We start from the raw sequence: 24,400 nt of genomic DNA on the forward strand, positions 1-24,400 counted from the left end.
ACGAGGCTGCGGATCTAAGGGTGTGGGGAATAGACTGGGACCCATGAGTAGTATCATGTGTGTGGCTTGAGGATGCAAAAAGGAATGTGGCAGGACTCAGATGTGGAACAGAAGGTGTTTCCTTCCTGAAAGGTCTTGAATTTCCGGCTCGGGGCGGGGTCGGGGGTGGCGCGGCCACTTGGCTCTCATCAACTTGCTGTTGCCCTCGCGTAGTTGGAGCTAGGCTGACTTTCTTGTGTTACTAGTTCTACAGTGTAGCTCCATCAGTGATGTCCAACACATATGCTGCATCGTGTTTCAATTACTTTTCCTTACAGAGAAAAAAAATAATCTTTATTTTACCATCAAAAAGAAGCTATGTAATTGTAAATACATACCTAATGTCACACGTGCAAATCTGCATGGATGTGTACGTGTGGACTCCTTATTCTGCTTTCCCGCAATCATTACTTCAACTTTAGTAGGTGATTCTAAAACTTAAAAAAAAAACGTAAATTAAGCTCAGTGTTGCCCCCAAATATATCATATAAACTTGGATTTAGTCCTATTTCAGAGAGGAAAGCTCTATCACGTTAGCATGAGATGAATTAATTTGTTTTTAAACTTATTAATATGAAAAAAAGATATTTTAAGATTTTAAAGTCGGGGACAATGTCTATTTTATTTGTGGTTGGGTCTTCGATACCTGGCAGAGTGTAAGATGGTAAATAAATGAACCCAGTTATCAAATGTATGCACTCGTTTTTTTAAAAGGTGATGACAGTTTGGGGAAATGTTATCAACATCTTTTCAAATGACGTGATTATTCCATTATATAGTTCTTATCTACTCTTGGTTCTTTCTTACAGTTTCTTATAAAGGAATATATTTTGTGACTAGTCTTCTTTCACAGAGACTCTTCCTTCCCCAATAGAGCTGACTGTAGTTCATATTTAATTTTTCTTCCCATGATATTAGCTTATGAACATTTCATTTCTTGTTTATATTCTTAACTTATTTCAAATTCTTTCTAATTAGCTTTACAAGGCTTCTCTAAACGAACCAAATTTAGCACTGAAAGCCAGCATGCCTGCAGTAAGTGTGTGAAGTTCATTAAAATTGGTTTTGATATTAGATTGTACTTGGCAGTGACCTTCCAAGACCTTATCAGACCCCCATAGGCAAGACTCGAATACATAGAACTAAGGCAGAGCACCCAATTAGAAAAGAAAGTCTGAATTTAATATTTGAAAGTTGCACGGATTCCAATATTTGAGCTCTCCTTTGTAAATAAGAATTTAAATGTAATGGCCCTGAGCCCTTTTCAGACCATCATCCAGCCTGTTAATCAAATGTTGTTTTATTTCCCTTGATGCGTTTCATGCACACAACTAAAGTCCAGCTCTATGCCCTCAATAAGCATGTCTTAAACAACTATGAGTATGAGCCGTGGCTTGGGATGTGGGCTGGGCGGAATGTTAATCTGGTTAAGTTTTCTGTCCTTGACCTCAAGGAGCTCCCAGCCTGGGAGGAGAGACACTAACAACCCAGTAACATCAACTCCAGTTAGCAAGCGCCATACTGAATAGAAGCTACAGGTGTCCTGAGGATGGAAGGGGTCAAGCCTGTAATTTTAAGCCCTCTGTGCATGGGATGGGTTTCTCTGGACAACCCCATGTCACCATTTGAGAAGTCTTTTGGGTGCTACTCTTAGAGGTTACCAAGAGTCAGGAGGACCAGTGCTCAATGGGACTTCGAATACAAATGGTGTTCCCAGTAGTTTGCCCCAGCAGGATGGGTTGGCACTGGAATTGGCTGATATGCTGGCATTTCTCTGAGGTTATGTGTGCACGTGGCTTGTTACTGGTACCTGCCTCCCGTACCCCGCCATGTCCACAGAGGAGCTCCCACTGTCTGCGCGGAAGAATAGAGATTTGCCTGTTGACCTCCAGTAGATTTGTTATGTTTTCCCGTGTACTGCGAACCTCATTGGAACAAATGGTCTTTAGCCTGCACGTCCATTAAACTGGAAATGTAAATGCTTCTGGTCCCTTGGGATTGATACTATATTTTGAAAACCCCAATCCCTCGGGCTGTTGAGGAGACATAATTTCACGTGTGTGCCTTCGTGGAGACTCAGCGGACTTCCGCGCACATATCTCATATGATCTTGGAGCCTCTCATGCTCTGTCTTATCTGTCATCCTTGGTGCTCACAGATCATGTTATTCTTAGATGCTCCCCAGGAGTCACAGTGTAATGAGAGGAATCTGGCCAAAGGAAACCCAACTTCATCCTGATAAAAATGGTTAATTTTTAAAATTCTGACACTACACATCTTTTATCTGAATCTTTGCAAAAAAAAAACATAATTAATGGACGTTATAACTTCTTCCCCAGTAGTCATTGTTTCTTGTTCTTTAGCAGAATCTAAAATTCCCCATTTGTTGCTTTTATGCTGACGTTTGTGTAGGGGAGGCCTCTGAGTAGGTGCAGGTTTGAGTTTACTGTACGTTTATCGGGTTTGCCTCATTTGTTTGAAAGGAATCTGAATTAACTGCCAGCATGTGTAATCAAGTTAGAAACAATAAGGGGCTAGTGTAGAGCAGAAAGGTTTACAATCCAGCGCTTTGCAGGCATTTTACGTACATCTCAGTGGAAGGCAGATATTTGCTTGACACGGTTTTAAATTGTAAATCATGTCCTTGTAACTGTACCGCAGTGAACTCCTTGGTAAGCCTGAATTTAGAGAACGTTGATGGGCTTTTTTTTTGTAGTCCTTTCCGCTAGAGAGGGGAGGTGCCCCAGGCAGCTTGGGGATACTTTGCAGAGAACACAGTGAGATTCCAAGCCCCTCAGTGGCAGATGCCCTGTCTCTGTGGTTCACCCCTGCATCCTCAGCATCATCTCAGTACCTGGTGCTGGGTAGCTGCTCAGTGAATTGTGTGAAAGGCGCTGGCAGCACTCAGATTAAGGGAGATCTGTCACAAATTAAAAGCAGCAACAGATAAGCATTCTCTCAGGGAGTCCCCAAAGAGTCATCATATTTGCAAGAATGCATGCAGAGAAGAGTCATGTCTTCAACATTTTAAGCTGCCTGTGTATCTCTCTCCCTTACTTAATCGTTTGTGTGCCGTTTCTCATGGCCACCTCTTCAAGTAGGGGAAGGCATTAGAACTTAGAGCTATAGTGCCAGAGGTGAGATGGATCATAGAGATGGTGGCAGGGATTCTGAGCAGTTGACAGACAGAGAAATCTGTTTTAAAGTGAGAAACACTGAGGGTGTGGAGAAAAGGGAACCCTTCTACACTGTTGGTGGGAATGTAATTTGGTGTGGCCGCTATGGAAAAAAGTACGGAGATTCCTCAAAATACTAAAAATAGACTTACCCTATGATCCAGCAATTTCATTCCTGGGCATGTATCCAGAGGGAACTTTAATTCAAAAAGATACATGCACCCCAATGTTCATAGCAGCACTATATACAATAGCCAAGACATGGGAACAAAGTAAATGTCCACCAACAAATGACTAGATAAAGAAGTTGTGCTATATTTATGCAACGGAATACTACTTGGCCATAAAAAATAATAAAATAATGCCATTTGCTGCAAGATGGATGGACCTGGAGTTTGTCATTCTAAGTGAAGCCAGAAAGAGAAAGAAAAATACCATATGATATCACCTACATGTGGAATCTTTAAAAAAAAAGAGACAAAATGAACTTATTTACAAAATAGAAACAAACTCACAGACACAGAGAACAAATATATGGTTACTAGGAAGGAAGGGGATGGGGAGGGATAAACTGGGAGTTTGAGATTTGCAGATACTAACTACTCTATATAAAATAGATAAAACAAGTTCATACTGTATAGCACAGGGAACTCTATTCAGTATCTTGTAGTAACTTATGGTGAAAAAGAATATGAAAATGAATATATGTATGTTCATGTGTGACTGAAGCATTGTGCTGTACACCAGATATTGACACAACATTGCAAACTGACATTGTATTTCAATAAAAATATATTAATATATATACAAGTGAGAGACTCCTATTAGCAAGTTCTCACAAGATCACACATCCAGTGGTTAAACTGCTTGGTAAACGGTGCTGGCCCTAAGGAGTAGAAATAGGTGAGACCCAGGAGCACTGCGGCCTGTAAGGTGCCCTTGTGTGAGGCAGTCCAAGTTTCCCCTTCCGAGGGCCACAGCACCACAGGCCCAGGTCTTGGCAGGCAGCCGGCATGTGTTAAGCCCCTTCCTCTAAGGACAGACAGCCGTCTGCCAAAACACAAGGCTTTGGAGAAGATGCAGGCTGAATTTCAGCCCTTACATGCCCCTCTGCCAGAATCTTCTTTTTTTAAATTGAAGTACAGTTGATTTGCAATGTTGTGCTAGTTTCTGGTGCACAGCATAGTGCTTCAGTCATGCATATATATATTCTTTTTTCATATTCTTTTCCATTGTTGGCTCTTAAAGCTATTGAGTATAGCTCCCTGCACTGTACAGTAGGATATTGTTACTAGGAACTTCTTTTATGCAGTGTACATGCACAACCTTGCACGATGCTAATTCATCCGACTTTATGTATAAATATACATTATACATATATAAATATTTACATTCACATGTTCATACTCATAATGTGACATTTATGATGAGCAAGTGGAGAATCTTGTGAATAATACATTTTAGCCTAATTTTATAGTCATTCCAATAGATGCAAAACAAATGGTAAAATTCAACACTCATTCCTAATAGTTTTTTAAAAGTCAACAAAGCATAGAAGGGAGCTGCTTTAACCTTATGGAAGGTATCTATTGAAATGATACAGCAAACACTATCATACGTAACAGTGAAAGGTTAGAAGATTTTCCACTAAAGTCAAAGAAGAGCCAAGGATTGCTGCCAGCACTGCTAATGTTCAGTGTTGTTCTGGAGATCATAGCCAATTGAGTACAACAAGGCAAAGAAATAAGAGTGGTGAAGTCACGGACCCCTGCCAGCACTCTCACCTGTGTCCCAAAGGTCAGGGACTGCTGGTCAATGGCCAGTCATTAGATGTGGGGCAACGTTCATTTACTGTGTGTTTGGCAAATGGCTCTGTGCTGAGCCCCTGCACTGAGCAGGTGGCGTTGGGGCAGGGTGCTCAACTGGACAGGCTCCTGCCCAGCCACTTGAACCAAAGCCACGTGATCTTTATCTGTGTGCGTATTGTTTATTGATTGAAAGATTGTTCAGTATCTTTAAAGGTCTGGAGGACCATTGAGAAAAAGTTATAAAAGCACAAAATGCTAAGGCTGGTTTTCTGATGCATGGACCCCACTAGTGCCATGTTTGATGGAGGAAGAGCCAAGAACTCTTCTGCTGTGTGACACATAGCAGGTGTCCAGTGCTGAGTTAGAAACAGAAAATGAAAGACAGGTAGCAGGTGTCTTCCCAAGTCCCTGGAGTCACCCCTGTGCAGAAGGTCCCTGTCCCTGCATCCTAGGCTGCTACCCTCGAGGGCACAGAGGTATCAGGAAGAAGGGAGTGGTATTCTCAGGCAAATGTAGGAGAATCACATATTCCAGCAAAGGCAGAGAGGCCTGAAGCCACAGGATATATTTGTGGATTTACAAGATGGTACCGCATGGCCTGGTACAGGCCCCCAGATGGGAGGGGTTGACACAGTGCAATTGATCTAATTTCCTGAATCTGGGAAGCTCAGCGCTCCGAGTTTTGTCCTGCTGGTGACTTGGAGTCATAGAATTGCAATTAACAGCTGTGTTCTTCGAGGCAGCCACCCCAACCCACCATTCAAACTCTCTTGCATTAGAACCTCTCACATAGTACTTTGATTATTGTTTTGTGAAATTATATATATACATATGTTATATATAATTGTATATTATATATATTAAATATATATTTAGGCTTCTAGCTGCTGGTGTCATGCCTGCCTGCCCGTGTGAACTCTTGTTTGAGAAATCCTCCCATCTCACTCCCCTGACTGCAACGTTCTGTCTGAGTGTGGGTTAGAACATTTCACGGTGTCATAAAGCCAAGTATCTTCTAATACTGAGGAATGATCTGAAGGAAGAAAACTGCTTTTCTTCTGTCACAAGAGAAGAGAAAACGTAGATGTCTATAGTCACCCTAATGCATCGCTTGCTTTTCTTACTCTGTATACTCTTTCCTTTCTTTGTTGAAGTGTAGTCACTTTTGTGTGAATTTCTGGTGTACAGCACAAGGTCCCAGTCATGCATATACGTACATGTATTCCTTTCCATATTCTTTTCATTAAAGCTCATTACAAGGGATTGAATGTAGTTCCCTGTGCTATACAGAAGACATTTGTTTTTTGTCAATTTTTATATATACCAGTTAATATTTGCAAATCTCGAACTCCCTAATGTACCCGTTCCCGCTCCCTTTCCCCCAATAACCAGAAGATTGCTTCCTATATCCGAGAGTCTGTTAAAAGTATTTTCAGTAATAAGTAAATTTAATTATAACCTCAAGACATTAATAAGCCACTGAATTAAGCTCTGGGAGAGAAGGTTATAAATTTTGAAAATAAATCCATCAGTAGCGGTCTTAGACAGATGATTGTGTTATGATGTTGTCACTTCATTTAGACAGAATATTCACTTCTGTGATAGTTCATTTTGGAAAGATCTTATGAAAGCCGTTATGTATTTATATTACTGCATTGAGATGGTATCGTCTACCCAGAAAGGACCATGCCTTTATCCCCAGGTTGGAGTCCCATCCCTCTCTGGGATCTTGGGGGCCTCCTGTTAATGCAGCTCCCAGCCTTAGGGGGAGAGCCAGCAGAATCATGGGGAAGGTCAGGGAGCCCGACCCCAGCCGTGGGCCTTATGGTGAACCTTGGCCATCGATTGTGGCCACAGCCCTGGGCAGACTTCTCTCCCACTGTGCTCGCCATCACTCCTGCTGGGACCCTGTGCATACATTTTGAACACATACAGTTGGGGCACAAAAACTTTTAACTTTATTAAGAAAAAACTTAGGATGAAATACCTAACTATTCCGATAACTTATATTGTAACCTGCAGGTCTTTTACTTTCTGCACTGAAGACGTTACGTTTTTTATAAAGTGGGTAAGATCGCACGGCGGCTTCCATTTGTTTTGTACTTGCAGTGACATTCTGCTGTTAAGGCATGGACCATTTAGCCAGAATTAGATGCTCAAGGCAACTCGTCTGCTGGGTGTGTCTCACCTCTGGCGCTGTGACTGAGAAGGAAAATGCCCCTTGGTACAAAACTGGTCGGTCTGTCGGACACAGCATCCCAGGCTGAGTGGCCCATGGCACTGGCCACAGTGTCAATGAGCAGGTCCTCATGTTATTTAAGATCAAGTCCCTGCTGCATCTGAACTCCCGTTATACGTAGTTGGTGTGGGCGTCTGGTGCTTTCACGTCTCCCCTGAACTTCCCCTGCTTGTTTTCTCCATTAGCATTTTCAGTCCCCTGAGGATGCAGCTTAGTGTCTTGCCCACAGTACAGACCCTCCAATGGTGATTACTGAAATAAGGATGCGTGGATGGGTGGATAGATGGATAGATCAATGATGCTTCTATTTTTCATGCCTGTGTTTTTGTTGAAAATGTTATTTGGATAATATTACTTTGACTTTAATTTCAAAAATATAATTGTTAAAATTTGGACATTTAGGACATTACCTATAAGTTTTGGCAGGGACTATTCATGAAGTAATAGGAATCTAGTCGAACAATCTGAATTATAAGAAGACAGTTACTGAAAGCTCTTTATTTGAGAAGCATAATTTCCCACAATAACTTGGCCAAAAGAAGAGCAAAAGAAAATTGTTTCTTGTGCTTTAAATTATAAGCAAAGATGTTGATAAAACATACGTGTTTTTCATTTCCCAGTTCCATTAAATGATGGGGTCCTAGCTTAGAGAGCCAAAAAAACACCCAAGAGTTCCAAATATTTCCATACTGGTGAAAGGAAATAACAGAAGGGCTTTGACTTTAGCAGTGGATGTTCCAAATGCATCGTTCATGATGTAAGAATTTTAGATTAAATAAATGTTCCTACAGCTATCTTTTAGGACACGAAATCTTACCTAATTACTTAAGGAATGTGAACTAATAAAAAGTCAGCTTCACATCAACTCAGATAAGAATAAATTTTGAAGATAATTTTCTGCTAGATAATCACGTTATCAAGGGAGTGAAATCGACATGGAAACTTGGCTGCCAGTTAAATTTAAGCTTATTTTGCCAGTTGGGTAAATCCATTCCCCTGTGTGTAACTCTGCTAGGATATTATGGGATGCTGTGACCATCTGCATTTTCATGGACAGGGGATGACTTCTCAAGTGATCCACTTTGAAGGGCCTCTAATATTTTCCCGCCCTGTGTCCCTTCTTCATTCCCAGGCTGCTGTGCAGGCCAAAGATGCCCCTTGTACCAGGCTCCCTGCTCATCATCGTAAACACCTTGTCTGGTTAACACTCCCAGTCATTATGATGGCTTTCTTTGCATGCCCATTTTACAGGTGAGAAAGCTAAGGCACTAGATTAAGGAACTGATGGGAGGAGACCCCCCTGGACAGCCCTGGTTAAGACCATAGCTGTGCTGTTATCGAGGAATCACAGTGCAGGTGACTAATGGAAAACAGACCAGCTGCTCCCAAGGCTCCAAGTAGGACTCCACAAACAAACACGCCGTGCAAAAAGCAGAACAAAACTTCTGTCTTCTTAAGCTGTCTTCAGGAATCTTGTCAGCTGAGTAGGCAAATAGGAGAAGATATTGTACCTCTGTTTTGGTCTAAGTTCCTTTGGCTACAAAGGCAGAATTAAAAATTAAATCAAAGTAGCCAAATGCGCTAAGAGAAGAAAGTGGTGCTGAATTATTTTACCATCAACGGGCAGGTGAAAACAAGCTGTGTTTATTTACCAGCCCCATCTGACTCATTTGTTTTTAGTACATTCTCAAAGGCTCAAAACAAATTGTTTTAGAGATTAATTTCTATGTAAAATAAATGTTTACTTATCAAACAAAGACTAATCACAAGATGTTGGTACATTGCTAACAGTTGCCTAGGTGCTAAATAATAGCCTTTAATACACTACATGCAGTACATTTATTTCTTTTCAATTAGAGTTTGCCCAAGCCATGAGTATGGGTTTAGCCTGTCTCTTCATGACTGAATTTTTCATAACCCTTCCATTATTGTAATTTGCATGTGCATTTTCTTGCCAAGAAATTAAGCCACTTTAGCCCACACAAGTGTGGCTGTGTGACTACAACCATAACATCCAAATCCTCATGGTTATAGAGAGCATTTCCGATTCCTTGTCTCAAATCATATTTTTCTTACAGTTGTATGTGTATGGTGAGATACTCACACACACACACACACAAGATCATTTTCTAGTATGAAAGCAGAAGACTATTTGTTGCTATTTTGTACTTAAAAGAATCCAGAGCAACTACCCCCAAACACCGCTGTGGAAGCAAAACCCAACAGTTGTCCTTCCAAAACCTTCATCTGGAATAATACACCCTCAGTTTGGTTTACATCAGTTTACTCCAGTTCATCCAAAATTCCTCATAAGAATCCTAAAAATATGTACAAATTACTATAGTTTTCAGAAGCAAGCATATGACAGTGAAGCATTTTTTCCTTTAAAAATGGATGAATGGAAGTAAAGGGGGGACTTTCTTTGCTCAAGGTCGCCCATTTCAATCATCAATTTCAGAAGGAAACATTTTTTCCCAATGATAGGTTTTCACTCCTAACAAAAAGTAGTTCTCCTCTCGTTTCGAGGTATTTGCCAGAAAAAGGTGTCTGGATGCTTGATGTTCATGCTCAAAGACTAAGAATTTAAGGACATTATAGTGAGCGAATAAGCTAAATAAATGGTGCCCACTTGAGATGCGTGTTTACAGAAAGTCCTCAAATCGCAGCCTCTATAATAAAGAAGGGTTCGAGCGGCAGCACTGACTTTCTTTTTCTCTCGGGCTCTCTACAGTATTATAACAAGAAGTGCCTCCCATAATGTGTAAGGAGGGAAGCCGGGTCCATGTTTGTGGATTCACACACATATATAGCCTAGCACACACGGGGGCACATACCTTTTTGCAGCAAGAAAACAGGAATGCTTGCTGCTTTTCGGCTCTTAAAAGAATGCAGGTTGACTGCTGGCTGCAAGTGAACACAGCCGTTAGAAAGGCCCTGAGAGGTTCGTCTCCACCAGGCCCCCCTTTGGCGGCAGCAGGGCTGCTAGTCACCCAAATAGAGGAGGAAGTTGCACCAAACAGGCTTTACCCTCAAAAGCCCTTGGGCTGGGGAGACCCGTGTGCAAACGGTGATGCAGTGAAGATTTACGAACACGGTGTGAGAGAGAATGGTGGCTGCTCAGAGGGGGTCTGCTGATGTGCAAGCGGTGGCTGCAATAGGACCCTGGGTTCTTCCATTTCAAAATAGCCACTCTTTTTGTTTCAATATTGCTTTCACACCTGAGAGAATATTTCTATCTTATTTCATTGGGCCTTTAGGAAAAGTAATGGAAGTAAATCAGGACTATTCTTTAAAATCTCTAAATCATCATCCTCTCTTCAGAGGAGCTGGGACAGACTGTGTGTCATGTAGCGTTGGAGTGTCCAGTCTTTTTCCCGTCTGTGAACCAGATCCAGGTGCGTGCCCTGAGTATTTATTTTGGGTCAGCAGACTAACTCCAAAGCAAAATTCTGCATTCAAAAATGTGTTTGTTTAGTGCTTGGAGATCGTCGTGTGTAACTCCTCATTTGTCATTTGTTGGGGTGTGTTTTGCAGCACGCTGAATGCTTGTGCCCCACCCCCACCTCTCAAAATCCACGTGTTGAAAACCTCATGCCTGCATGTGATGGTATCAGGAGGTGGTGAGGTCATGAGGGCGGAGCCCCTGTGAGCGGGACTGGTGTTCTTACAAAAGAGGCCCAGAGACGTAGCTAGCCCCTTTTGCCACATGAGGTTACACAGAGAGGTCTGTGACTCAGAAGGTGACCCTCACCTGATCGTGCAGGCACCCTGATTTTGGGCTTCCAGTCTGCAGAGCTGTGGGAAATACATTTCCGTGGTTTATAAACTGCCCCATCTGGTCTGTGGTGTTTTGTTAAAGCAGCCTGAACAGACTAAGGCACGTGCTGAGCGTCTAAAGGTTTGCGGAGGGTTAGACAGTGAGCCTTGGGGCTGGGTTCTCCCTCCCGCAAACCATCCTGTGGCTCACAAACTTCTCCAAAGCCCAGGGAAGATAGTTTCAATTTCTTCCTGTTCAAAGGCACGAAAATGCACTGCAGCTAAAGAAACTGACTTTAAGAGAAATGCGGTTATAAAAGAACACAGCTGGTACAGGCAGGTGCCACTTGGCTGACTGTATGAAAGAAAGCAGCATTTTTTAGTCATATCTGATGACAGGTAAGATTGGGCTGGAAGGCGCACACTTTGTACGTATGATGCGTTTACCTACAAATACTTAGTAGTTACTTTCAGTCGCAAATATTCAAACATGACTGCCATAAAAATAACTGTAATGTTAATTCGCGTGCAGGTATCTGCAAACACAACTGTTTGGAAATCACTTCTAAGTCAGCGAGGTAACCACCACTTTTTTAGAAAGAGGCTTGTTCTTCTGTGATTATATATTGTTTAATATTTTATTGGGTATGATTGGTAAACAGTAATAGCACTTGTAACATTTGATCCATTTTGACAAATGTGTACATTCATGAAACCATCAACACAAGAGAACGAACATGTTCATCAACCCGAAGGGTTTCCTGTTTCCTTGGTAACCCCTCCCTCTTCTATCTCCCTGCCCACCCTGATCCCAGGTAGCCACTCATCTTTTGAATTCTACGTTTGTTTTCGTTTTCCGTGATGTTCTACGAATGGAATCATACAGCGTCACAATGGTTCCTGCTGGCTTCTTTCGCTCAGCATAATTCTTTTCAGATTCTTTTATGTTGTGTATAACATCAGATCATTTCTTTTCATTGCTGAGTAGTATTGTTATTTGGATATAAGATCATTTGTTTAAATGTTTGCCTGCTGATGGATATTTGAGTGGTTTCCAGTTTGGGGCTATTACAAATAAAGCTGTTTTGAACATTCATGTGCAAGGATTTGTAGCAACACTTCCTCTTGCGCTTGGGTAAATACCTAGCAGGGGAATGTCCAGATCACATGGTAAGTTATGTTTAATTTTAGAGGAGAGTGTCAAAATAGTTCTCAAAACAATTGTCCCATTTTACATTCCGACCAGCAGGGTGTGAGGGCATCCCCGTTGCTCTGCGAGCTCGCCAGCATTTGATGTTGTTAGGTTTGGGGTTTCTTCTGTTTTGTTTTGTTTTAGCTGTTCTAATACATGTGTAGTGGTTTACTTGTGGTTTTAATTTACTGTTTTCTAAAAAATGACATTGAGTATCTTTACATATGCTTTTTGCCATCTGTGTATCTTCTTTGGTGAAATGTCTCTTCATAACACTTGGTAGTTGTTTTTTAGTGTTGAGTTTTAATTTGTTTTATATCTGATGGATACGAGTCTTCTGTCAGACATCTGATTTGCCGATACTCTCCTGGGTGTGACTAGTCTTTTATTCTCTTAACGGTGTCTCTCAAAAGCAGAGGGTCCTGATTTTGATTATTTTTATTTCTTTCATGAGTGATGCTTTTGGCATTGTATCTAGGAAATCTTTGCTTAACCTAAGGTCACAGAAATATTCTCCTAGGTTTTCTTCTAGAAGTTTTATTGTGTTAGCTATTGGGCTGTGATCCATTTGAGTTTATCGTCATAGGTAGAGCAAGCCGTTGATCAAAGTTCCTGGTTCCGCCTGTGGATAGCTAGTTGCTCCAGCACTACTCTGCTGCGGACTACTTTCTCCACTAAATTGCCTTTGTACCTTTTTGAAAAATCCATAACCCGCGTACATACGGCTCTATTTCTGGGCTTTCCATTCTGTTCCTTTGCTCAGTCATTCGATTTTAATGCCACAGCACTCTGATTATTGGAGCTTTACAATGAATCTTGAAGTCAGGTTGTATAAGCCTCCAGCAATGCCCTTTCTTTGCAAAATGCTTTTGTTGTTCTAGATACTTTGTATTTCCATATGAATTTTAAAGTTCACCTGTCAAATTTTGTTTTTTAAAACAGCCTTCTGGAATTGTAACTAAGATTCCTTTGATTCTGTAGTTCATTTAGAAGATTCAGTTTCCTTTAAGTGTACCAGTCATACACATATTTTGTGAGACTTATTCCTAAGTATTTCTTATTTTTGATAATATTATAAATGTCATTCTGTTAATTTATGACTGCTCATTGCTAGTACATAGGAACAAAATGAATATTTTATACTGATCTTATATTATTTAGCTTTTACAAAGACATGCAGGCTTTAACTTTTAAGTAAGATGTTGCTTATATGTTTTTAGTAGCTATCCTTCGTCAGATTTAGGAAATTCATTTTTATTCCTAGTTGATTGAGAATTTTTATAAGGAATGGACTTTTGGATCTTATCAAATGGTACTGTATTGAAACTATCTGTATCTGTTGAGATGTTCATATAGGTTTACTTCCCAGAATGTTAAATATGGTGAATTACATTGGTCCAGTTTTAAGCGTTACAACAACCTTGCCCCCATGACATCCTCCCTATGTAATTATGAGCCATTAACTTTTTTATGTAGTTTGGAGTTTTGTTTATTAAAATCCTGTTATTCATTTTTGTATCTAAGTTCATGAGGAATATTCACATGTAGTTTTCTTTTCTTCTAATATCTTTGTCTGGTTTTGATGTCAGATTAAAGCTGACCTCATAGAATGTTGTGTAGAGTTGATTTTATTTCTTGGGTCTTCCATGTTTCTACTTAATATGTTCAGTCTTCCTTCCAGCTCCTTGGATGTATGCAATACAATTATAATAACTATTTTTAAATGTTCTTGACTACAAATTCTGTCATCTATGTCATTTCTGTGCCAAGTTCAATTGACTAACTTTTCTCTTCATAATAGGTTGTTTTTTAACAGCTTCTTGGCATATCTGGTAATTTTAGATTAGATGTAAGTGAGACATTGTGACCTTTTCCTTGTGCTTTGGACACTCTTGTATTTCCCCAAACATGCTAGAGCTCCTCTTTGAGACAAGATCAAGTTATGTGAAATCAGTGTGACCTTTTTGATTTTTGCTTGTTTAAGCTTTGTTAGTTGAAATCGGGGCAGAGGTTGATCTGGGATGATTTCTCCCCACCAGGGAAGCGAGACACTTCTTGGTACATTAACGGATGCCAGTGAGTTAGGAAGCTTCTCAGGCTGGCTCTTAGGAGCAAGCACTTCTCCCAGCCCTTTGTGAGCCACATGCCCTGTTCCCTCTGATCTTCTTCGATGGATCTCTCCCTACCCACGTGTCGTTTCTTCCACCGGCTTCTCACAGCTGAATACTTGAGGGGGGGTGCAAAACGGTGAGGAGCTGGGGTTTTCTCCTTGTGCAGCCCTCTCTTTCTGAGAACCCCAGCTGCTTTGGCTTCCTTCAGTTCTCAGCTCTGCCTCTTCAGTCACTCTTTGCCCTCCACCACCACCTGGAAATCTTCTAAAGGTTGTAGGCGGGGTCCATTGTGGGGCTCATCTCATGTTTCCTTCACCTGGTGATCACTGTCCTCATTGCCTGATGTCCAATATCTTCAGAACTGTTCATATATATATATATATATATATATATATATATATATATATATATATATTATCTGTTGTTTTCAGTGGAAGAGTTAATTCCATTTCTGTTGCCCAGCTTGGTTGGAAGCAGAGGTCATTCTGTGACATCACAATCTTGAGTGCATTATCCCCCTTTCCTTCCCTTTCTTGCTGGGATCACTAAACTGATTTCCTAGACCTCCTGTCAATCTTTGCTCTGTCTCCACAGGCTCCTGGGATCACAGATTTATGTCCGTGCACGTGCTTTGGTGCTTTGGCCCCTTGCAAGCACAGTTGTGACACTTCCTTGTTTCTCTTATGCAGAATGGGTTTCTGTCTTGTGTGACGCACTTAGTTACTGAAAGAAAATTTGATAAGTGAATATGTAAGCCATGAGTATTCCATACAAGAATAGATTTAGTTCATATCTTCATCTATTGATAAAATCCCTTTAAGCGTGATTTTCTTACTTTGTGCCAAACACATGGTATCAACATTCTGCTTGGATTGTCACCATTTATCTATTTCACTTTCAACTTATAGACTATGAGATATGTTTGTTTTCTCAAAGGAATAATAAACAGCAAAACAAGGAGAGCCTTACTTAGCCATCTATTTTTTCCCCAAGTTTATGCAAATTCCACCAGAATGGGTTTATTTGTGAATTGATCGATATGACTTATCCAGTCATCAAAAATAGTATTATTATACTTAAGATTGCTAATATAAGATAAATATGGCAGAGTTCTTGCTCTTGACAATTCTGCAGTCCATTAGTGGAGGCAGAATTACAAACACACAATTAAATGTCAGTGAAATACGTGCACTGAGTCTGTGAAACAGGCCTGAGATGCTGGTGGCCTGAATTAAAAGAGACAGTTAAGATGGGGAGGAGGGAAAGAACCCCAGAAGCCATGTCTCTAGGACTTGGCCTAGAAGGGAGGGAGACCAGCAGGGAGCCCCCCCCGGATTTTCATATTAAACTTTTGAATGTGTGGTTGTATCGCTGTTGACTGGGACAGAGGAAACACAGGCAGCACATTTGGAGAAGAATCGTTTAAAATTGCTTTAGTTATCATGCCTTTTTTTCCCTTTGTTGCCCTTGACCCTTTTTTTTGCCCTTTTGCTGTTGTCTTCATTTTTATTTTTTTCCAGCTTTATTGAGAGATAATGGACACATAGCATTGTGTAGGTTTAAGGTGCACACTGTGTTGATTAGATACATTTATAAATTGCAAAATGATGACCACCATAGCATTAGCTACCACCTCCAACCTGGCACATAATTACCCTTTCTTTTCTGTGGTGAGAAGTTTTAAGATCTACTCTCTCAGCGCCATTCAAGTATATGATACAGTATTATTAGCCATAATCACCATGCTGTACATTAGCTCCTTGGACTTACTAATCTTATAAAACTAGATGTTTGTACCCTTTGACCACCATTTTCCCAACCCCCCAACCCCCAACCCCTGGTAACTTCCACTCCACTCTGTTTCTCTGAGTTTGTCAGTTTTAGATTCCACCTATGAGTGAAATCATATAGAGTTTATCCTTCTCCGTCTGACTTATTTCACCTAGCATAATACCCTCAAGGTCCAGCCAAGTTGTTGCAAATGGCAGGGTTTACTTCTTTCTCATGGCTGAGTAATATTCCACTGTGTGTGTGTGTGTGTGTGTGTGTGTGTGTGTGTGTGTGTGTGTGATCTTCTTTATCCGTTAACGTGTTATTGGACCCTTAGGTCATTTCCATATCTTGGCTATTGTGAGTAATGCTGCAATGAACATAGTAGAGCAGACACCTCTGTGAGATCCTGGTTTTAATTCCCTTGGATGGACAGCAGAAGGGGGACCAATTTAGTAACCATTCTTATCTGCTATTTTCCACCAGAATATTAAGAATCCTATGTGGCAGATAATAGTAATTAGTTCCCTGAAATCACCTTTAAAATAAATTCTGTCTTTAGCAGTAAATGTAACGCCACTCAATTATATTCAGATTTGGCTTCGCTTGGGTCATCACAGTCTTTCTATTTGACTTCCAGCAGCTGGTCCTCAGTAAATTGCAGCACACAGGTTCTGTTACACCTTATAACTACTCACCATTGAATTGAATCACTTTATGATTCAGGTCATTACTATAGAACAGGTCACTTATACTCTTTCTCAGCGTTTCATAATTGGATATTTCAGATGAATGCATCATAATGAAATCTTCCAAAGCTGTTGAAAAGAGGAGTCCTGAGACTCAAGTTGGATTTTGTACAACAAGGAGATAAAGGGACACAAGAACAGGCTGTGTTATCAGAGGTTTAGGTCTAAGGAGCCAGAATTGATCTTCTTCCCCCTTGAGGTGTGCCCACGTCTGGGACACGTGACCCCCCACCCCGCCCTGCTGAGCATGTCACCAGCACACAGGGGCCAACCCAGGCACTGGAGCCAGCTTTAAAATATATGTTCCACTCATCTATTTCAAAACCAAAACTTTATCTCCACAGAAGAGGCGAAAGTTCTAGTTGTAAGGAAGCTCAGGACTGCTGGGAGTGTCCTCTGGGATTGTTTACCGAGACGTGGGATCGCACTGTTTTGCACATGCTGTCCAAGTTGTGAATGCCTCAAGACCCGCGCTTTTTAAGCAGGGTCCGTAAGCACAGGCTTTCAGTCCATTCCGGCAAGGAGCCCCGGGACAGCCAGGCTGGCGCAGAGCGGTGGAGGAAGACACGCGACATTTTCAGTCTGGGGCCGACCGTGCTGCCACCCTGCAGGCCTGGAAGGTCCCAGAGCAGCTTTATTGCATTCCTATCTCATGGTCTCCATTTCAAGTGAGAAAGAGCACACACGTGTTCTGTCTAGTCTTTCACACGATCGTGTTTATGGCATTCGTTGGAGCTATTTTTTTCATTTAAAAGAAAGATAGCATCCAAAAGATGCTATAATAAAAGATGCTGAGAACAAAGGGAAATGCAGTCGTCTGTCTTGCTGTGCGTGCTGGTGTGGAGGTGAGGGCGGCCGTGTGGGCCCAGGAAGGAATGTGAGAGGCATTGAAAAAGCAGTGATGATCACTTACATATTTCTTGCAACGACTCCTATGAAGCCACAAACATGAAGAGTCCTGAGTATTGTTCCTTGTAAGCATTTTTAAAAGATGGATTCTGAGTCAATAAAACTAGTTCGAGTCATTGAAATCATGACAAAACAAAGTTTTAATAGGACTTCCAGTTAAAGCTACTGCTGTGGACACATGTGGCTACTTTCTCTCCTGCCGAGAACTCATTTATACAGTATTTCTGAGGCAGTTTTATTTTGAAAAGCATGAATCAAGTAACACAGTTCTTACCGTGTCCACATATCTGATGGGAGGGGTGAATTCATGGCAAGTTCATAGCAACTGGACAACCACCCTCACAAAGCAGGAGAGCCCTGGGCTTGGGCTGGAAGGGGGTTGGACATGGAACAGAAATCCATCAGTTCTCCACACCGCTCAGGTGTGGATGGGGTTCATCTAGCAATAAGTATGAATGCTGGATTTGGATGGAACCAGGAGTGCAGCACGAATGGTGGGAGATGGGAAGGCTGCATCAGTGTGGGAGACACAGGGAGTGGGGTAGGGAGTAAAGAGCTGAATCCCTTTCCTTAGGGCTCGGATAAGGGGCAGTGCCTGCTACTGGAAGATGCTTCTTGTGGCTCAATGGGATAAATATCTGGATATGGAACTGAAAGGGTTGGGGGCAGGATTTTCCTAATAAATCTTAGAGAGTTAACTCCTACGTTATATGCATGTTTAGCATTGGTAAAATTATTTTAAAAGTATGACCATAACTAGGTGTATTACGGGTTGTGAGTTTTCCCTCTCATGAAGCATCCTTTATTATCAAATAGAAGGACCGTGATCTAGGGCTGTGCCAAGGTCAGACTGTGGCCCTGTAGATTTGGCCTTGTTTCTGGAGAATAACAATTCTTGCCAAATTAATCATCCTAAATTTATAGTCCTAAATTCCACCACCCAAAAATGGCATGCCCCACTTGCCAGGATCCTCCCACCTGTGTTTGTAAGGGAGGAACCTGGTACTGAGGAAAGGGAGGTGAGATTGAGACATGCCGTCAAGGTATTAACCAGAGAAATCTTGTAAAAATTTCTTGTAGATTAAGTTATCATATGTTGGGTTGTCATTTGGATAGCTGCCATCTTAACACTTTGAATCTGTGATCTCAGGGCTGAAAATATTCACTAATCTCAAACTCAACATAATGTGGCCCCAAAAAGCAAATTCTGGTTCCATCATTTTAACTGTAATCTTCTAAAAAACAACTAAACTTAACATCAGAGTAATCAGCATTTTCGGTCACTTATTAAGTGAAAGACTGTTCGGGGATCACCATTTTTTTCCACGTACAGTTACATTTATTGTCTCATTCTCGCTGCTGACGCAGGAACCATGCAGATTCCTTTTGCAGGTAACCTGAACACTGAGCGTTTTCTTCAATGCCCAATCTGACAAACAGCGTGCTTTTAACTTTGTGGAGTGGCTGGTGGGTGTCAGGATCTGAAGTCTGGAAGAGCCCTGTCTTTCACTTAAGGAAGGAAGCCCCTGGCTCTCTTTCTGCCGTCTGAGACGCTCGCGCTCTGCCTTGTCTCCGCCAGGAGTACCAGCCTTGTAATACGAACCCGTGCCCGGAGCTGAAGAAGACCACGCCCTGGACGCCCTGGACGCCCGTCAACATCTCGGACAACGGGGGCCATTACGAGCAGCGATTTCGATACACGTGCAAGGCCCGCCTGCCTGACCCCAACTTGCTGGAAGTGGGAAGACAGAGGATTGAGATGCGGTACTGTTCTAGTGACGGGACCAGCGGCTGCTCCACCGACGGTGAGTGGCGACTCCGTAGGGACCGAGCTACTTCCACAAGCAGGCGTTCCATCTCAGCTCTGAGTTCAGAGAAGAGCCTGGGGGGCGGGGGGAATTTCCTTTTGATTAGAACAATCTTTATAACAACAGTCTCTCTAGAGCAGAACTGGCTTTACAACAAATGGATGGGACAGATCATCACTATAAAAACTCAGCTACATGTTGAGGTGGTCCTGTTTCCTCAACCCTTGAAATAACACTGTATTTTTAGTCGGTCAAGAAGAGTTCATGGGAGCTTTATTTAGTATCAGGAAATACATTGAGGAAGGCTCAGCGTCCTCCCAGAGTTGTTCTGGCTCTGAAAGGTCGGCTGCCAATAAGCTTTTCCTTTTTTAATCTCAGAACTGGACAAAGACAACAGAAGTGCATCTCTATGTTTATAGCCATGAAAGCATCTTTCTGTTAAAAAGTACATGTGGTCCTTTAATAGTCTTTGAAATTCCTTTGCCCCTTGCAGTCATATAAGTCCCTTCAATACCATGTGACTCATGCAGGCAGAGCCCAGAAGCGGACAGGCAGGTGCTCTCCCTGCCTGGCCTTGATGCTGACTGGTCAGCTCACCTCAGGCTACTCACTTGCTCCCCCTGGAGCTCAGGTGTCTTAACTTCAGGGAAGTGCGGGAGGCTGGCCATCCCACAGAGATTCATTTCTTCCTTCTTTAAGAGCAGAAAGGAATCTTCTCCTGCCATCTCCTTCTTTATCTCTCCTGTCATTCTCACCTAACTTAACAAAACCTGTCCAAGTCAAAGAACCAAATAAGTGCTCACAGAAGGTTCTTGGAGCACAACTTGATGAGAACAGGAGTAGTAACGTCTTGCACTAGAACACGCGAACATTTCTCACCCTTTTGTATTTATGATCCTACCTGGTGCTCCCAACGTAACTGTGATTTAGAAAGCCAGTCAGCACCAACGCCATGTTTAGAGAAGGAGCTTTAGCTTTAGCCCAGAGTGGTTGCCCTTGAAGATCCACAGCGCTGGTGAGTTGCCATGTTGGGCTGACGTGAAGGGATAAGTTCATGTTGGTGCCATGAACTCCCTCCCATGTTGCCAGAAGGAACCTCTTCTGCAACATGGTGCTGGGGGAGGGCTGCACAAATGTCACGGATCTCGGTGGCTCCTCCCGGGAGCTGCTGAACACCCAGGGCAGCGTGGAGCTGCCAGCCTGGATGCTTGGAGGCCCAACAGTTGCCTCAAGGTCCACCCCGAGTTGTGTTCTCATGGACATCAGCCGACTCCTGACCTCAAGCTGTTCTGCTCACTGCAGTTCAGCAACCATACAAGCTTGTTCATTGTTTCTTGAGAAAAAAAATGTCTGCTTTAGTGAAGAATTTGGTGTGAATAAGTCTACAATTTAACTCAGAGAAATAAACACCAACCAGCTAGAAAATCAAGCAAAATGATGTTCACTCTGACTAATTCTGTAAAGCCCTGCTTTAGTGAGAAAAACAAGGCATATGATGGAATGCCAAGAGACAAATAACTGAAGACCCATTTTAAAGATCTAAATATCACAAGGGATGGCCTTGTCATCTCAAGTGAGGCTTATGAGATAAAGTACAAAATGCCCAGTTGAATGTGAATCTCAGATATTTTTTAAGAATTTTTCTAGTGCAAGCATATCTCATGAGTCTTTTTTTTAATAAGTATATCCTATGTGATATTTGGTACATATTTATCCTAAAATCTTACTTATTATTTATCTGAAACTAAAATTTAACTGAACAACGTGTATTTTGTTTGCTAACCCTGGTAACCCTGTCTCCAAGTCAGTCACTTATTCCCTCATTTCAGAGTAGGCTGTGAGCTTTGTGTGACATCATTCAACGTTAAGAAAAAAAGAGAAAATGAATAACAGCCTTTCCTTATACATTAAGTTTATTCTCTTTTCTGAACATATATTTTTTAATCCTTCCATTCAGATGCATACAAAACCAAAGCTAATATTATTTTAAATGATAGCAGTCTAAGCTAAGGACAATGCTGATACACGTGTATAAAAGACGTCCTCTATTTCCTCCAAAATTACATCGTAGGCATGGATAAAAAGCACTTCATCTTTCTTGTGTCTTAATGGCTTCAGGTTCTCATGATCATCCACAGGGTTTGGTATTGATATCCTGAGAGTACAAAATGGGGCTTATTTGCCTCCGACCACACAAACTGAGACTAAATTGTGTTCTTTATTGATTAGCCACAAAGTACTGGCTCATCCCAGGAAAAGGTTTCCAATCCATTTTCTCTGAAGAGCATCCCGCCTCAGTTTCTGAGTCAGAGTTTTCAAGCAAACAAAAAGGAACTTTGAACAGTGGCTTGGACTGTTCACACATCGGCCTTCTCACCCGTCCCCAGGACTTGGTGACATACTTTGAGATGTTTTTGTTAAAACTTCTGTCACATTGCCTACACTGAGAAAACGACTGAATCTTTTTTAATTGTAAGTCAGTAGGCATTTTCATCAAAATGAACGTGAGTTGCACGAGCAGTTTGTTGCAGAATTCCAAAGGAAGTGAGAAAGGCGTATCTTCTTTGTAAGGAATTTCTCAGAACAGTAAGTCCCCTATCACAAAAACCCTGTTACTTGTATAAGGACTTTGCCACATTCACAAATTGAGTTCTTGGTTGCTCCCCTGTTTAATAGCAATTGCAGAGAAAGAAGATTGAGTTATAGGAGATTATCACCCAAAATACAATTTCTTTTTCTTTTTTTGCTTCTAAAGTAGGAAAAGTGTTTAACTGATTTCTCAGAGTGTAGGTGCAGAAGCAAAGCAGATAGTGGATCCAGAATGAACATTCCTTTGGACTCCGACCACTCTGGGAACTCCTAACGCAGTCTCCCTTTGGCCATTTCCTTGGTAGGTCTTTCTGGGGATTTCCTGCGAGCTGGGAGGTACTCTGCCCACACCGTCAACGGGGCCTGGTCAGCCTGGACATCGTGGTCCCAGTGCAGCCGGGACTGCAGCCGGGGCATTCGGAACCGGAAGCGAGTCTGCAACAATCCCGAGCCCAAGTACGGGGGCATGCCTTGCCTGGGCCCGGCCCTGGAATACCAGGAATGCAACATTCTGCCTTGTCCAGGTGCGTGGACTGAGTGATCGCGAACAATGTAAACACCAAGGGCCTTGGAAGACCTTCTCTCTCACATGCCACAGCTTTATGTTTGAGGTACACTCTGTGATAGATAGATAGATTGATTGATTGATTGATTGATTTCTATATATAATATAGAAATATAAATAATATAGATATATTTATACTTATTAAATATATATATTTGTGTTTATACCAACTGCACTGGTATAAGGACAGATATAACCTAAACTGGATTATATTCATCTATTTCTTCTGATTTAAAAGAAACTGCAGCATTGTCGGGAGCCCCTGTAAGGGATGGTGGGCTCCAGGCACTGTACCTCATGGAGAAGTGGGCTGTGGTACCATGGTCTGGAGTGATCTGTCGTGTCCTTGAAACTGGAGGCTGGCCCCTCCCAGACTCTGATGGGCCCAGCCCTCCAGGAACGGGCCTCCGTTCATACCACAGAGTATGTCACTCACCAGAGTGACAGTCATCAATGGTGACCCACCAGAAGCCTACCTTCGATTTTGGTCAGAGTGAGCGCTCCAGGAGGGCAGGGGCTGCTGTGACCCTCCCACTCTCTGCAGTGTCCTCAGCTCCCGGTGCGGGCCTGGCTCACACAGCGCCAGGGATGGTTGTGAGTGGTGGGAAAATGAGCAGTGGCTTGCTTGATCTTCCTTTCTTCGTTCATTCCGTTTTTCAGCAAACACTTTTGGATCACCCATTCCGTGCCACCCAGAGTACACAGAGCTGCAGTGGCATGAACTGGGTCAGAATGGAACTTAAGAGTTTAGTGAGGAAGCATCCTGTGAATAATGTCAGCCCAGTGTGGCCACAGCTGTTGGGCTGATGAGAAGATGTAGTGGCTCCATCAGCCAGGGGCCCACTGAGCTGGGATCGTGGCCTTGAGCAAGCTGCCCCTGGACTGAGTCTGGAGATACAAATAAGAGTTGGCCATACAGATGAGCAAGGATGGAGAAAGAGGATAATTCCCAGTGCTGTGCACAGCACTTTTAAAGGCACAGAAGCCTGCAAGTACCACATCTTTTTCTGTAGGTGCAAACAATGTTCTGAGTTCCTTAAGCAAGGAACTGGCTCATAGCAGGACTTAGCGAGCATCTGTTGGATGGGTAGATAGATGGTTGGATGAATGAGTACATGGGTGGATTGGTGGAGAGATAGATGGATGGATAGATGGGTGGATAGATGGATGAACTAATAAACATGTACGTTAAACTGAAAATACACAGTTCCCGGCTTTGTCTCTGAGGCTCCCAGTAATGCCCCTGCTCCTCCAGCTGCTCAGCTCCTCCTCGGCTGTCTCTGCCTGAATTTCTCCAGCCTCAGGAGACTCTTCCCTCCCAACTGCCCAGCTTTCCTGGCCAAGCGATGCCTGGAGGCTGGGAAAGGTCACAGAGCCGTTTCTTTCCCACAGCCCCAGCATGGACAGTGTAAGGACACTTCCCAGGGGCTGAGAGAGAGCCTGTGGGGCAACATTATTAGACTGGGATCCATGCAGTAAAGTGGGGTCGGGGGGCCATCCTGGGAACATGAGCATCCATCCATGCACTCTTCCTCCCCGGCTCCACACGCACGTCCTCACTGCCATCGGCAGAACGTGCAGACTCCTCGAGACGCTTGGATGCTGCCCTGGTCCCTGAGACCCAGGCTCGGAGAGATGCGTCTCAGAGACATCTCATTAACATGATCTAGCGGCTGTTTTTATTTTAGT

General features: G+C 42.4%; 1 protein-coding gene across 7 annotated transcripts in view; it reads left to right on the forward strand.

Moving 5' to 3' along the window:
- Window positions 1-24,400, forward strand: part of SEMA5A (semaphorin 5A) — a 449,868-nt gene that overhangs the window by 402,721 nt on the left and 22,747 nt on the right. For all 7 annotated transcript variants that reach the window (XM_072958863.1, XM_072958862.1, XM_072958865.1 and 4 more), the window contains 2 exons: window positions 19,329-19,554; window positions 22,452-22,670. In XM_072958863.1, the coding sequence (XP_072814964.1) occupies window positions 19,329-19,554; window positions 22,452-22,670 (445 nt within the window). The remainder of the gene's footprint in view (window positions 1-19,328; window positions 19,555-22,451; window positions 22,671-24,400) is intronic.

Source organism: Vicugna pacos, chromosome 3 (genome assembly GCF_048564905.1).
Source record: "Vicugna pacos chromosome 3, VicPac4, whole genome shotgun sequence".
Lineage (NCBI taxonomy): Eukaryota > Metazoa > Chordata > Mammalia > Artiodactyla > Camelidae > Vicugna > Vicugna pacos.